Below are 12,738 nucleotides of genomic sequence, written 5' to 3'. Positions count from 1 at the left end.
TACAATACAGTCACAAGCTTCCCCTGAACCAAGACTTTCCATCTTTGTATATATCAATGTTTGCAGTAAGATTTTATCTGCTCTTTCCATAGCAAAAATTAAGTTTGATTTCTTCAGAATTTTTTATCCAAGCTCCAGGTGCCCCAACAACAGTTAGATTGGCCAGAAAGAGAACTGAAATTCACTGAAATCACTGTGAGCTCTTACTCATTGCAATAATAACAAACAACCCAGATTCCTGCCAAGCGATGTTCTGTCATCTATATGGCTGGCTAACAGGTAAACAAATTGGAGTTTTATTGAACTGATGGAAGGAATGAGTTTTAATGCCAGGAGTCCCTTGGAAAAATAATCTGTAGCCAACCACCTGTCATTTAAACCAAATACATCTTAGCTGAAGTGTCCCCATAGCTGAGTATAGGCAACTATAACACTGAAAAAGCAATAGTCTCTAGAGCAGGCAGATTCTAATTCTTTCAAGGGCTCATATGTCAAATTCAATACGCTAAACTTCACCTTGAAAATAGCAGGCAGCTAATACAACCTTTGAAAAGTCAGTATAATGGAGCTCTCATACAGCTGGGCAGGTGCACAAGGCAGCTGCCCAATTTCATCTTAAAATTAGACCTTTTGCAAGATGCATTACTTTAAACTAAGCCCAGTTAGGCAGAGACTCAAATACTAAGTAAGCTCTCTGCAATTTCTTCAATCAATACCATTGCTATTCCTCTTTTGATAGCCTTCCAAGATATTCCTGTGCTGTGTCAGTTCCCCATGGGTATACATTCTCAAAAGCAAGGAGATCGTACCTTTAAATTCTTGCAATTTTCATGGAGTAAGAAAAAGAATCAGAATTGGGTTTTTTTTTTGGGGGGGGAGGGGGTTAAGAGATGAGACATGATAAGTCTTTCAATATGTAAAAGGCTTTTTATGCTGAGAAAAGGAATAAACCATTTTCACATTCCCTAGGAACAGGACAAGAAGTAATAAGCTTAAACTGGAGATGGGAAGATTTAAATAAAACTTAAGATAAAGCTTTACAATTGTAAAGATAATTAAGCAGTGGAATATACTGCCTAGAGAGTCAAGGAATCCTCATGATCGAAGATTTCAAGACCAGGTCATATAAAGGTCTGCCAGGAAAGGATTAGATTACAGCTTAATCTCTCCCAGTAAGAGATCACTCAGTCCATCTCCCTTTAAGTCCTTCCAGCCCTATTTTCTATAAAGCTATGCTTATTAGAACTCAGTGTTTTTCTTCATAAAGGAGATTAATACCATTATGCTCCTTTTATATAGGATAAAAGCTAAAGAAAATGGCTAAAATTATGATGTCAGTGACACAAGGGCAAAGCATACCTTTGCCTGGTATTCAAGGCTGGTTCTCTGGTCGACTAAGCCAGGCTGCCTCTAAACAATAGCTGCCAGGTTTGACTGTCTTTCTAGGCAACAAAGCCAGATACATCTTTGCTCCCCAAGTTACAGACAAGACGACAAACAATGTTCTTTAATCATAAACAATTAGATAAACTGTAATCAAAACCACTAATGACTTTTTTGGCATGGTACCTTAGCAGTTCTGTTGTAGTTAGAGGAGATTCTGGAGCATTTCCTGAATGTTGAACCACCTCAGTCTCTATTTTGTTTTCCTTTTCTATGTCAGCATCACTGCCTCCATGGCTTGAAAAGGGGAGATTTTCATTCTCTGGTTCCAAACTCATCAAATCCTTGGAAATCACCTTATTTGTTTCTTGTCTCAGTTTAAAACATCTTTTTCGCCTGACTTTCAAGGCATCTATCTCTTCCAAACTTCCTGGATCCTGCTTTATACCTTCATGTCTTTCAATTGGAGTAGATGTTTTACAAAGACATCCTGAGGCTTCTTTACGGACTGTATGGAGTTGTCGCAGCAGCAGGCTTTTCCCTGAGCAATTCTCTCTGCAAAGAAACACAAAACTTATTTAATCGAGATAAAACATTACAAGGGATAAATTTACACACTGAGGAACCTCTCATTTGAATGACAGCTCAAAACAAGCACTAGGTATCTATATAGGTAGCGGTTATTGACAACAGCAGCACTGGCACACAGGCAACAGAATACAGAACTACAGTTACAGAATGTGAAGTGAATCTTACTGGCAACTTACTTACCTCTTCTGGATTTAAGGTGGTAGGATTAAAAAAAATAAATACACCTACTGGAGGAACCCTGGCCAAATGTAATGTTCACATGGCAATCAGATAGCCTGCAGACCTTTCCCCCCCCATCATTTGGGCATAGCAATTGGATTTAAATACATACAGAGGGAAAGGTTCTTCAGGTAATCTTAGAATTTTGGAATACTTGGCTCTGTTCCACCTGTTTGTCCTCCATGTTAATGAGACTGTGCATCTGTCAGTATCATAACCTTGTGATCGTACTCTGCTGCAAAATGTCCTACCCATGACAAAACAAGCAGGATATGGTTATTCTGCTTTGCAGTCCTGTTCAGGGACAATGAGACTCCCAAGTTACTTGCTATAGTAAGACTCCCACTAATCTGTAACTCATCTGGGGGTTATAAGCAAATAATATACCTATTTTAGTGGTAGCTGAAAGATACATAGGTTGAGTGGCAGACTGATTGAACTGAATGTTGACATTGTGGTTAGGTAGTGTTTGTGAGTGTACAGCATCATAGTGCTGTACCTATTCAAACTAGACTTGCACTTTTTGGAACATAAAGAAAATCCAGATGGAGTACTCACACACATCTACGAGTTCCTGAGGGTTATTGATAGTTGTTTGTCTCCAAGGAGACTAGAGGGAGAACTAAACAACTTGTATTGTGTTCTTCTGCCTACTCTGTCCCACTGAACAGTCAGTAAATAAAGTGAGAATTTTAAGAGAGACACATAATGGACCACATGTGGTATACTGGTAGAGATGGTCCTGACTGACTGACCGCTCTGGGGATAAGCCAATAGTCTATTTTACAGAGTAAGCAAGCTCCTGGAGATTTTTTAGAAGTCTCTCCCTCCAAGGCCCTAACATGTAGATATATTATGCTCTGGAAGATACAGCCCAGCCCAAGAATAATTCCATCCAGATCAGAAGAATGAAGTTAGCATTTACCCCAAGTAAATGAGATCAAAGTCTTGCCCTGCTCAGACAATGAAGCCGCCTTATTTGGGAACAGAATAGAATAATGTCTGCCAAACATTTGATTTGTATATTTATTTTAGCAACATTAAAAACTAACGAAAATTCTGTCAGCTAAGCTCTGCTTTTCATCACTGCAGATTTACACTGATGCAACTTTTGAATCTGCATCAGTGCCAGCGAGTTTCCCAAACATCTTCACATTCCTGCTTTACGCTGGCTTTGGATTAGGTGTTCTGAACTGCTAAATTACACTGTTTGGGCTCTGTTCCTTGGCAAGTCATTTATTCTTTCAAACTACTAGAAAGGAGCAAGACTAATTGGCTGGCTCAACAATACAAAATGATCTGCTTGTCCTCTGTTCTGCTGTAATGTGAGCTTACAGGCATCAGCTATCTAAAGACAATCCAGAGCAAAAATGCAGCAAGATGCTTAAAATACGACATACCTGCTTTGAGTTAAACAAATGTCTAATGATCTACAGGTATGAATCAAATCCTATGCTTAGTAACAGGAAAAAGCTGGCATCTCTTCACATTGAAGAATTTACAGCTTAGGACTCCATGACTATATATATCTACACAATTAAGCAGAACTGTGAGGTTTCCTACCCACTCAATATATTCAATAACCTCTTTAAGTCAACATCCATTTCTAGATCTGTTTTATCTCTAAAAATAAAAGGTTTATCTGAGTCAACTCCCTCTAACATTTTCAAAGTTTGGTTCCGAGTCACTGGGAAAAAAAACAACAAAAAAAACCCCACACCCCCCCCAGTTTTCTCATGTCATTCAAACATCTCTGCAGAAAAAAAAAAAAAAACAGTCAAGTTCCCAACTACCCACATCTACTCTATATGTGCCTTTTGAACTTTTCCCCTGCAGCTGTAAAGAAGCATGAGCATGGTGCTGTAATGCCTCAAGCATCAACAATTATTTTCTAACTTCAGTACTTTTACCATGTAACAGAAAGAACACAGCAATGTCCTGAGGCCAGATGGAAACATTTCACTTTTATTATTAGGCTGGAAACTTTTGCTGTGAAGACCACAAATAGAGGTATTTCAGTATGTGAGCTTTCTCTCTAATCTCTGTTTGGGGAATTACTCTAATTTCAAGAAAAATGGACATTTATGTCATTTGAATGGGAGTCCCGGTAAAGAATCTTACATTATCCTTTTTGCTTGGTCCTTAGTTGTCATAGTTTCTTCTTCTTCAGTGGAGCTGTCACTTCCACTATGAAACAAATGAGACACCACGGTATTAGTTAACTCTGTTCAAACTGGTTTTGGGCTTATTAGCCATTTCTAGGATGCAAAATTAAAAACATTAAGAGAAAAAGGGAGACACACTTTTGAGAAAGATCTCTGGGTGTTATAGACAGTTTCTCACACCATTCAAGCAAGAAATATTCAAGCAGTACCTCTAGACAACAATGTGTTAGCTAAGGGTGTTTAAAGCGCCTTGCTGTTTATTATCTACAAGTTTTTTTTTTTCCAGTGATTGTTTTCTTCAAACCCTTTCCACAGCAAGCACACATCCTGAGAAGAAAGCAAACAGCTACCTCAAACCCCATCAGCTCTAGGAGAAAGGATGTTTGCCAGAATCTGTAAGAGACTTTGAGAAGAACCTGGCCTCCCAGAAGTGACTATACAGCCATCCTATCACACAGGAGACTGAGAAATCAGAACCAACAGTTGCTTGCCCAGGAATGTAGTCAAGGACTTCCATTTTTACACAGTGCTGTCAGAGTGCTAAACCAACTCCAACACACAAATATAAGCACTACTTTGCAGGCACTGCCCACTTCTTCAGAGATGGGAAACTTTCTAAAAGATATTTCCCCGAAGGTCTTGCATGTCCTTTCCATGCTGCCTGTACCTCTGCTTGTTCTGAGACAGGCTATTTTCTCATGAGAATACTTCCATGTTCAACTAGGGGCTATGCCTTCCTAAGATCACAGAGAGGTGGAGAAGTAGAGAATACTTTTAAAGTTATATTACACCATAAGTATGAGATGCAAAGAGAAGGTTTCAATTATCCACTTTTTGTTACTTACTTCTCATTAACAGTAAAGCCAAAAGTTACCTTTGTTTCTCCTCCGGGAATGATACTGACTTCTGTGGTTTAGCATCTCTTAAATCAATATATACTGTTAGAGGCTCTGGTGAGCATTGTAATTTCATCATGTTTATCCTTAGAGAATTTGGTGAAGATGACAGGAAGGCAACATCCCTAAGTACAGAAAGCACTGTTTCAGCATGTCCTCCTCCTTATCCAAACAAGAAGTCCAGCAGAAATGGGTTATGATCAAAATTAGACTGAGAAAGGAACTTTGTGTTTGACTAAGGCACAGATTCAAACTTGATTCTGCCTACTCACCACCAACTTTCAGAGCTAAACGGATAAGATTCAGCTTCTTTCTAGGAATACCCCTCATCATGCTGTCTTTGATCTATTTTTAGTTCTTAAAAGTTTTGAAAATGTGACATGCTCGCCAGTTTTTATAACCTTCAATACTACAACTATCTGCCTTTGTGTGTTCTACAGTGTGATTTGACAGAGTCCTGAGTCAGTGAGTAAAACAGGTCCCTTTTTCTGCCTCCTTTGGCAATTTTGTCTTATCCTTCAGAGCATACACAGTGCATATATCCTGCTATCTCCCTCGGCTCTGCCGATGGGGTCACCTTCCATCTTCTACTTTACTAGATTCTTTTGTTATTGTTTCTTCCATACCACCATCAATGTTGTTCCCTCTGAACTATCTGGAAAGCTACTTCCTTCACAGGCAGCCCTCCCTAGGAGGCACTGATATCTACAGAAAATTACTTGGTATATAAATCAAGAGACCAATCAGAAAAATTGCAAACCTTAAACATGCTCTGAATAACAAAAACATGGTCACTTAACACCTTGATCATTTACCTGCTCAAACTTGTTCATCAACTCTTAATGTTTATCCTTTTAGACTATATGCTCTCTGAACAGTGAATAGAGAAGGCAGTGCTAAACATACACCCTACAAGATCTAGACAAATTTATGTTGTTTGATGGAGAATGGTAAGGTGGCAGGATACTCTATCATCAAATACACCACGTGAATGACTGATCCTTATTTTTCTCCTTTAATGTCATTGTAGCACATTCCAGCTACAATATCAACTTTCTGCAAAATGGGGAAAAGGACTTACAAGACATCACAAGCTTTCAGGCATTCCTATTGCTACTAACGATTACCTAGTGTATGTGACAATTAGAGAAGAGGACCTACTTCTTATTCTCTTGCTGTTCTTGAGAGGAAGAGAGCTTGGCTGATGGCCACTTGCAGCATGGAGATAATGTCCTGGACTGCCTGGCACACAGCTCTTCTAGGCTTTTCATGAGCTGATTTTCAGACCTGGCCCTCAAGGTCTCTAAGGAAAAACAAAAGGAAAAAAAAAAGAACAGTTACGATCTTTTTGCCATAGGATCAACCCATGTACCCCTTTCCCTGTTTTCACATTATCACTTTCTCTACAGTTTGTCAAAAGAAGGGGAATGATAAAGACATTATTGTCATCAAGCTCTAACTAAGCTCACTTCAAACCCTCATTTATCTTGTTCCTGATTCATTCTTAGTCCATGATAGGCCACAAAGTAGTGGTTTCATGCTAAAGAAGTATAATAAATTCTTAAGGAGAGCTATTTAGTTAAAAGAGATGTTTTAAAGAGGCAATCAAAGCACAGCTATGATCTCAATATTCAAGATGCTGCAGGGAATGGCTTAATAAAAAACCCATGAAGCTGATTCTTTTTACACATTTTCAGCAAAGGTAGCATTAGTTTTGCAGTATTACCATGATCTGCTGAAGAGAAAGCAACTTCCTCTGAGTGAGTGTGACTATCCTTCTGCTGCTCCAGGTCCTCAAGAATCTTGTCTAGATCCCATTTCTCAATACCCTGAAAGATGACCATCAAACAGTGATGGAAAATCCCCCCCCAAAAGGCTGCTGCAACATATGATTTATTTCCCTGATGAATATTACTTGAAATGTCATTTTTTGTTACAAATATTCACATCTAATCTGTGAAATATCATCATCAGAACAGAGATTACTTAAAAATACTTTTTATTTTTTGAATCCTTGATCCTTTGGTTGCCTGTATAGCAACACAACCATACATTTCATACAACCACTGAAGCCTTTTAGAAAAGGTAGCACCATCCTCAAAACCAAGCAGTTTCACCTCGTAGAAAACTTCATCACCTGTCACTCTCATCTAAGAGATGACTCTCACTCTTTCCAGACCAATAAATCTCCATAGGTAGCTGAACCATGATTAGGTCTAGTCTACCTTTAGAGTCTGCAGCTGAAGAAAGATGAAAGCCTGATGATAGCCACAAGCTGAAGTGTCTTACACTGATGTGAAACTAATCTTGGTTCAGCAACATCATTTAGGTGTATTGGCCTGGAAGGTATAAAGAGTGATGGACAACTGAGCTTACTGCTGTCAGAAACATATCACAGTTGAGTACAGGTGCTGTTTGATAAATGCAGCTTTTAGCAAACAACCTGTAGTGAAACACAACATATACACTTGTTTTAATTATAATACAAGTGCTACTTAGCTTATTTTAAAAAATTATGCTTAATAATTTAATACAAATTATTATAATTAAATAATCAAATTGCCATATAACATGTTGTATTACTAAGTCTTTATCCTCTGAAACCTTATTCACAGGAAAAAGAATATTGAACGGTACTATACTCAATCCTTAAGAAAAATAAATGAAGATCTGCAGGATTCAGCTTCTAGCAGACAGAGAGACTTGAAAGTATACTTTGAAGTTGGAAAAAAAAAAGCAGTCTTAAATCTTAAAAATCAGTCCTAAGTATTGTCAGAACAAACAAGAAACTATATATATTAGCTTTAACATCTTCTAAGTTAGACATAAATTGAGACATCTGGCTGAAGTGGGCTATAACAAAGAGCTTTCAAAACTAAATGCATACACTGTGTAAACATATCATCTAGTTTTATCCTCACTTGCACAAAGACACAACACATTGAGCCTGGTCTTAGTACTCACCCAGAACCATCAAATTTAAGTCTGCTAAAGTTAATGTTATCAAACAGATACTGAAAGAAGAGCCATACCTTTTAAATTACTAGAGCAACTGACTTATACTAGGTGAGGTGAGAATTAAACACCTGAAAAAGATCCTCTCCAATAATTACATGATTAAGCAACGCAGCATAATTCACAAGACTGGCAGGCACCTGTATTCTGTGGTTAATCTGTAATGGCTCCAACTCCAAAATAGGAATTTTGTGGGGAGTGTAGATGAAAGAGGAAATGAGACATCTGTTCTCTGACTCCATGGCAGCTATGAACAAAAACACCAGGTTCTTGTATTTCTTGTTGACTAAGTCCAAATGACTTTTTAAATCAACAAAGGAAATAAATAAATATTGTAGCAAACAATCATGTCGATGCTGGGGCCATGTGCCAGTCAAGTGCACATGAACTGGTCAGCTCATAAATCTAAGCACTTGGCTTAGGTAGAAGAGATTCAAGAAAAGACATTTAAGTACTGGATTTCAGAACAACCCTAATTGCCATTTTTTCTCACCTCTACCATTACTGTGGTACCACAGAAGAAAAGTTAAGATGCTGAAAGGCCAGAAACCTTTGTTTTAACAAGAAGTCTAACTGCTAACAAAAACCCCTTATGCCTTCCCAGAGACAGACGTCATGGTTGGTTTTCCTGAATATGAACATTACCCTGCTTTGATCAATGGCTTTTGCTGTCATTACGTACTTTTTATGACAGCTCTAAGGAACAAAGATAGTCTTTTTGGTTCTGTGTTTGTATAGCATCTGACCCAGTAAAACCGCAGTTCACGACAGCAAACATGCAAAAACCCAATGCTGTGATGTGTGTAGAACTCAGCATTTTGGTTCTTCATTTCAGTAGGATTCTGTAGAGTTTAGTTTAGTAGGATTTTATTTCAGTGGGATTCTGCACACGACACACTGTCCACCCTACCACATGAATATCACCTCTTGAAACCATTTGTCTGGCCCACTTACCTGCAACGACAAATGGGTTAGTTCTTGAGGATGTTCAGCTGAGGACGTTTCTTCCTTAGTGATTTGTTCTAGAAGGCCACTAATGCCCTCCAAGGGTGGCTCCACTTCCAGCTCGGAGGGGCTTGGTAATGGCTCCAGAAATATTTTAGAGAGTATTTTTGTTTCTATCAGCTTTCTTCTCTCTTTTTCACTGCCTGGCTCTTCCATAGACAATGCTGTATTATGCCAAAATTCCTCCATTTCCCCAGCCTGTCTCCTGCCTGGTTGTTTCTCTTCCAGCTGATCAGTGGAATCTGCAAGAGATTCTTCAAGAACAGTTCCCTTCTGGCCTGGAATTTCTTCAGAATGGCTGGCAAGACTGGAAGCATTTTTAATCATTTGCACATGTTCTTTTGCAATGACTTGGACAGCATCTGTTTCTTTCTGCAAGCCAAAACTTTCCAGGTCTTCATTCCAGATCTTACATGGATGTCTTGCTGTTTCCCCTATTTGCTACAGGTAGAGAAAATATATGTGCAGAAGGTCACATCTCCTTAACTAAGCTAGAGAAGTGGACAATAAGCCAAAACAAAGCGAACGGCAGACAGGAGTTCCAACTCAAATACCATCTGGTAGCAACACAGAGTATGTTTTACCATGGCAAACAGTAAGATTGTTTACTTTGCAAAGTCTGTAACTTCTAAACATGCTAAGTGTCCTTGAAAATAATTTGCCTCAAATCTAGTCATAATGTGATATGTCTTACACCAAGATAAATGAATGGGAGAAGTGACACAGGAAGCTAGTCTTCTCATGATGAAATAATGGAGTCAGCTGGCTTCTCTTCCAGCCTCCTATAATGACTAGTCTTCATCATTGCAGATATAATGTAATTATTTTATCTCAAAAGAGCTGTGCAAAGGATTAACTTCATACTAGTCCTTTGTCCTCCTCTAGTCCTCCACTGCCCTAAATATATATTTTGTAGATGCATAAACTAGTGGTTGAAACTATTTCAAACCCTGAAAAGTTTAGAAGCCATTGTACAGTATTACTGTTAATTCATGGATGCACAGGGGCTTCAAAGAGCCCTCAACATGAGGGTATGAATGTTCAGCACCTGAGCTGCAGGTAATGAGTTTATTAAAGAAAGGTCCATAGACTCAATGCGCAGCATCTTCTTCCATAACGGTTTCATGTTATCCCCAACCCATAAATAGCTGGATCCTCTTTCTGACTAGCAGTTTGTATCTGTTTCTCACTGGGTACCTGTTACTACACAACAACCAGTACCTTCCCCATCTTTGATATGTACATTATTCAAAATAAGTTTTGTTAGATTTAGAAGAAGACAAAAGATATCTTGAGATACAGGAGCATGAGTAAAGTGAAGGTTAGGATTTTAGACAGGAAGAGAGGGGATCTATAACACCAGGAACTAAGGTGTGTCGTAGGTCTTGAAAAAAAGAGTAGAAGGACAATAATAGAATCTTCAAGAAGATGGGACAAAGAAAAAAAGGCCTAAATTTCCAGAGTAGAGAAAGCTTCAAAGAGGGCCTATACAAAGAGAAAGACAGATCTAATCCACAGTGCAAAGAATTACTGGGGTCTATGCCCTTACATTACACAATTCAGTCAAATAGGTCTAATAAAAGTAACGACCCACACTGCAGACAATCAAAATAGTGGGGTTAAAAATAGTACAATCTGCACAGACCAATCAACAACCTGCATATTTGAGTCTTCCCAGGAAAAATCCATCAGTTCTTCTGACAGGTCAGGAATTAAGTTTGGATGTTCTCGTTGGAAGATGAAAAGCTCCCCATCGCTCTCACAATCAGACTACCAATAAAAAAGAGAAATTAAATGAGAGACTCTAACCCCCAACTAAATACCTATTTTGTCGTGACAAATTTCATCTTTTCACCACTTCACTAAAGTTCAAAGACAAAAATATTCTCTTCAGTCACATCTTCACAAGACAGTCTGATACCATAACATTCAGCAACCTAGGCTGTCATTACAGTGACCTAATCTTTCAGCAAGCTATGTTAGTAAAAGCTACATAAAACACTGAATTACCATGGAGCCTGATGACTAACATCCCCCTGAGCTAAATAAGGACAAGAGTGGGCAAGACCTCTAACTCCCAAATCTAACAGTCTGCACCTGCCAATCTAACAGACTACACTGCTTGATTTACTATTCAGAATGCAAAGTAGTATCCACTCTTGGTTGGACAGAGTTTAAATAGAATCAAAAATCTTTCTTGAACATAAAATACATGTTTGAGATGAATCTTTATGCACAGATACCAAACTGAGATTAAGTACCTCCTCAGCAGACAGTTAGGACCCAGGTTTCCTGTTTGTCCCTTTGTTTTGCAATGTGACACTTTCAGTAACTCGAGCTGTGGATAATTCTCATTGTCTGGTGGGATTAATTTCCCTCACCATGGAGGAAACTGCAGCAGAACTGCTTTTCTCTTAATAACATGCGTATCAGGGTGACAAAGTACCCTTAGGGCACAAAATACTGCTTACCACTGCCATTTCCAAATACAGGACTACAGCTCATTGAGTTTACAGATTTCAGATGCATAAGTGTATTTTGACATGAGCAGAAACCACTCAAAGGTGGAACACTGAAAACACAGTCTTAGCAGGCTACTGTTTTATATTAAGCAGAAGAGGGATTATATAATCAGATCTTTTGAATGCAAATTAAGGGTAGCATGTAAGTGCCAAACAGATTACCTCAGTTCCTCCAGCAGGAAATGTGCTCAACATGTAACAGAAACAAAGAAAATTTGGAGATTGTTTATATAAGTAAAAATATATTCAATGTGATTTACAGTTACAGGCTGGTACTCAGCACCAAAGCACAAAGCTATCTTTCTCTCATAGCACTACTGTATACTTAGGCAACAAGAATGCCTAGAATCCATTCCTGAGTCTAGGGCCTTAATCTGTACTGTACAGAGTCACACCAATGTGCAATACTTGCTTTAAATTACTAAAGTAGAATGTAGGCAGAAGGGAATTGAGAAACAGTGAGGCAATATAATTTGTCTAAGAGGTTAGTGACAGAGCCAGGAACAGATACCCGGTGACTTTCTCTTGCTTTTGAGAGATTTTTCTAAAAGACTGTGACGGAAGGGTGCTTACTGCGGAAGTGTCAGAGTCCAAAGATGGGAGCTGATCTTTCACTGCATCAAGAATGGCTCCCCATTGAAATGTTCTGTTATTCTGAACAGAAGCTGTAAGAGGCTCCAGTGGACTCTCTGTATTCTCACCCTGCCTTTCTGAGGCCATTTGAACAGCTTCCCTTTAATCAAATGAAAGATTAATTTGGTACAAATCATGAAAGAAAACAAAGGATAACATCAGTACAAAGCAAGAACAAAGCACACATATTCAGGGTCAACATGATTCTCAACACTCCTAGGGTTTTCACTCCCAGAAATGAATGATAAGATCTGCATTCCTGGAGCCTTTCCACCTGAGTTCCACAAGGCTGAGAGCTTTCTGCCCTGC

The 12,738-nt window shown here is 38.7% G+C and overlaps 1 protein-coding gene across 1 annotated transcript in view; it reads right to left on the bottom strand.

The window, feature by feature from the left end:
- Positions 1-12,516, bottom strand: part of DNAAF8 (dynein axonemal assembly factor 8) — a 99,107-nt gene extending 86,591 nt beyond the window's left edge. Inside the window, exons 1-9 of the mRNA XM_062588319.1 lie at positions 12,370-12,516; positions 10,916-11,044; positions 9,224-9,682; positions 6,981-7,083; positions 6,416-6,557; positions 5,233-5,379; positions 4,315-4,380; positions 4,178-4,182; positions 1,570-1,936 (exon numbers count right to left, since the gene is read on the bottom strand). Coding sequence (XP_062444303.1) covers positions 1,570-1,936; positions 4,178-4,182; positions 4,315-4,380; positions 5,233-5,379; positions 6,416-6,557; positions 6,981-7,083; positions 9,224-9,682; positions 10,916-11,044; positions 12,370-12,516 — 1,565 coding nt within the window. The remainder of the gene's footprint in view (positions 1-1,569; positions 1,937-4,177; positions 4,183-4,314; positions 4,381-5,232; positions 5,380-6,415; positions 6,558-6,980; positions 7,084-9,223; positions 9,683-10,915; positions 11,045-12,369) is intronic.
- Between the last annotated feature and the right edge of the window lie 222 nt (positions 12,517-12,738).

This window comes from Rhea pennata, chromosome 15 (assembly GCF_028389875.1).
Source record: "Rhea pennata isolate bPtePen1 chromosome 15, bPtePen1.pri, whole genome shotgun sequence".
Taxonomy (NCBI): Eukaryota; Metazoa; Chordata; class Aves; order Rheiformes; family Rheidae; genus Rhea; species Rhea pennata.
Note: the sequence above shows the minus strand (reverse complement) of the source record. Positions and strands in the feature narration are given on the sequence as shown.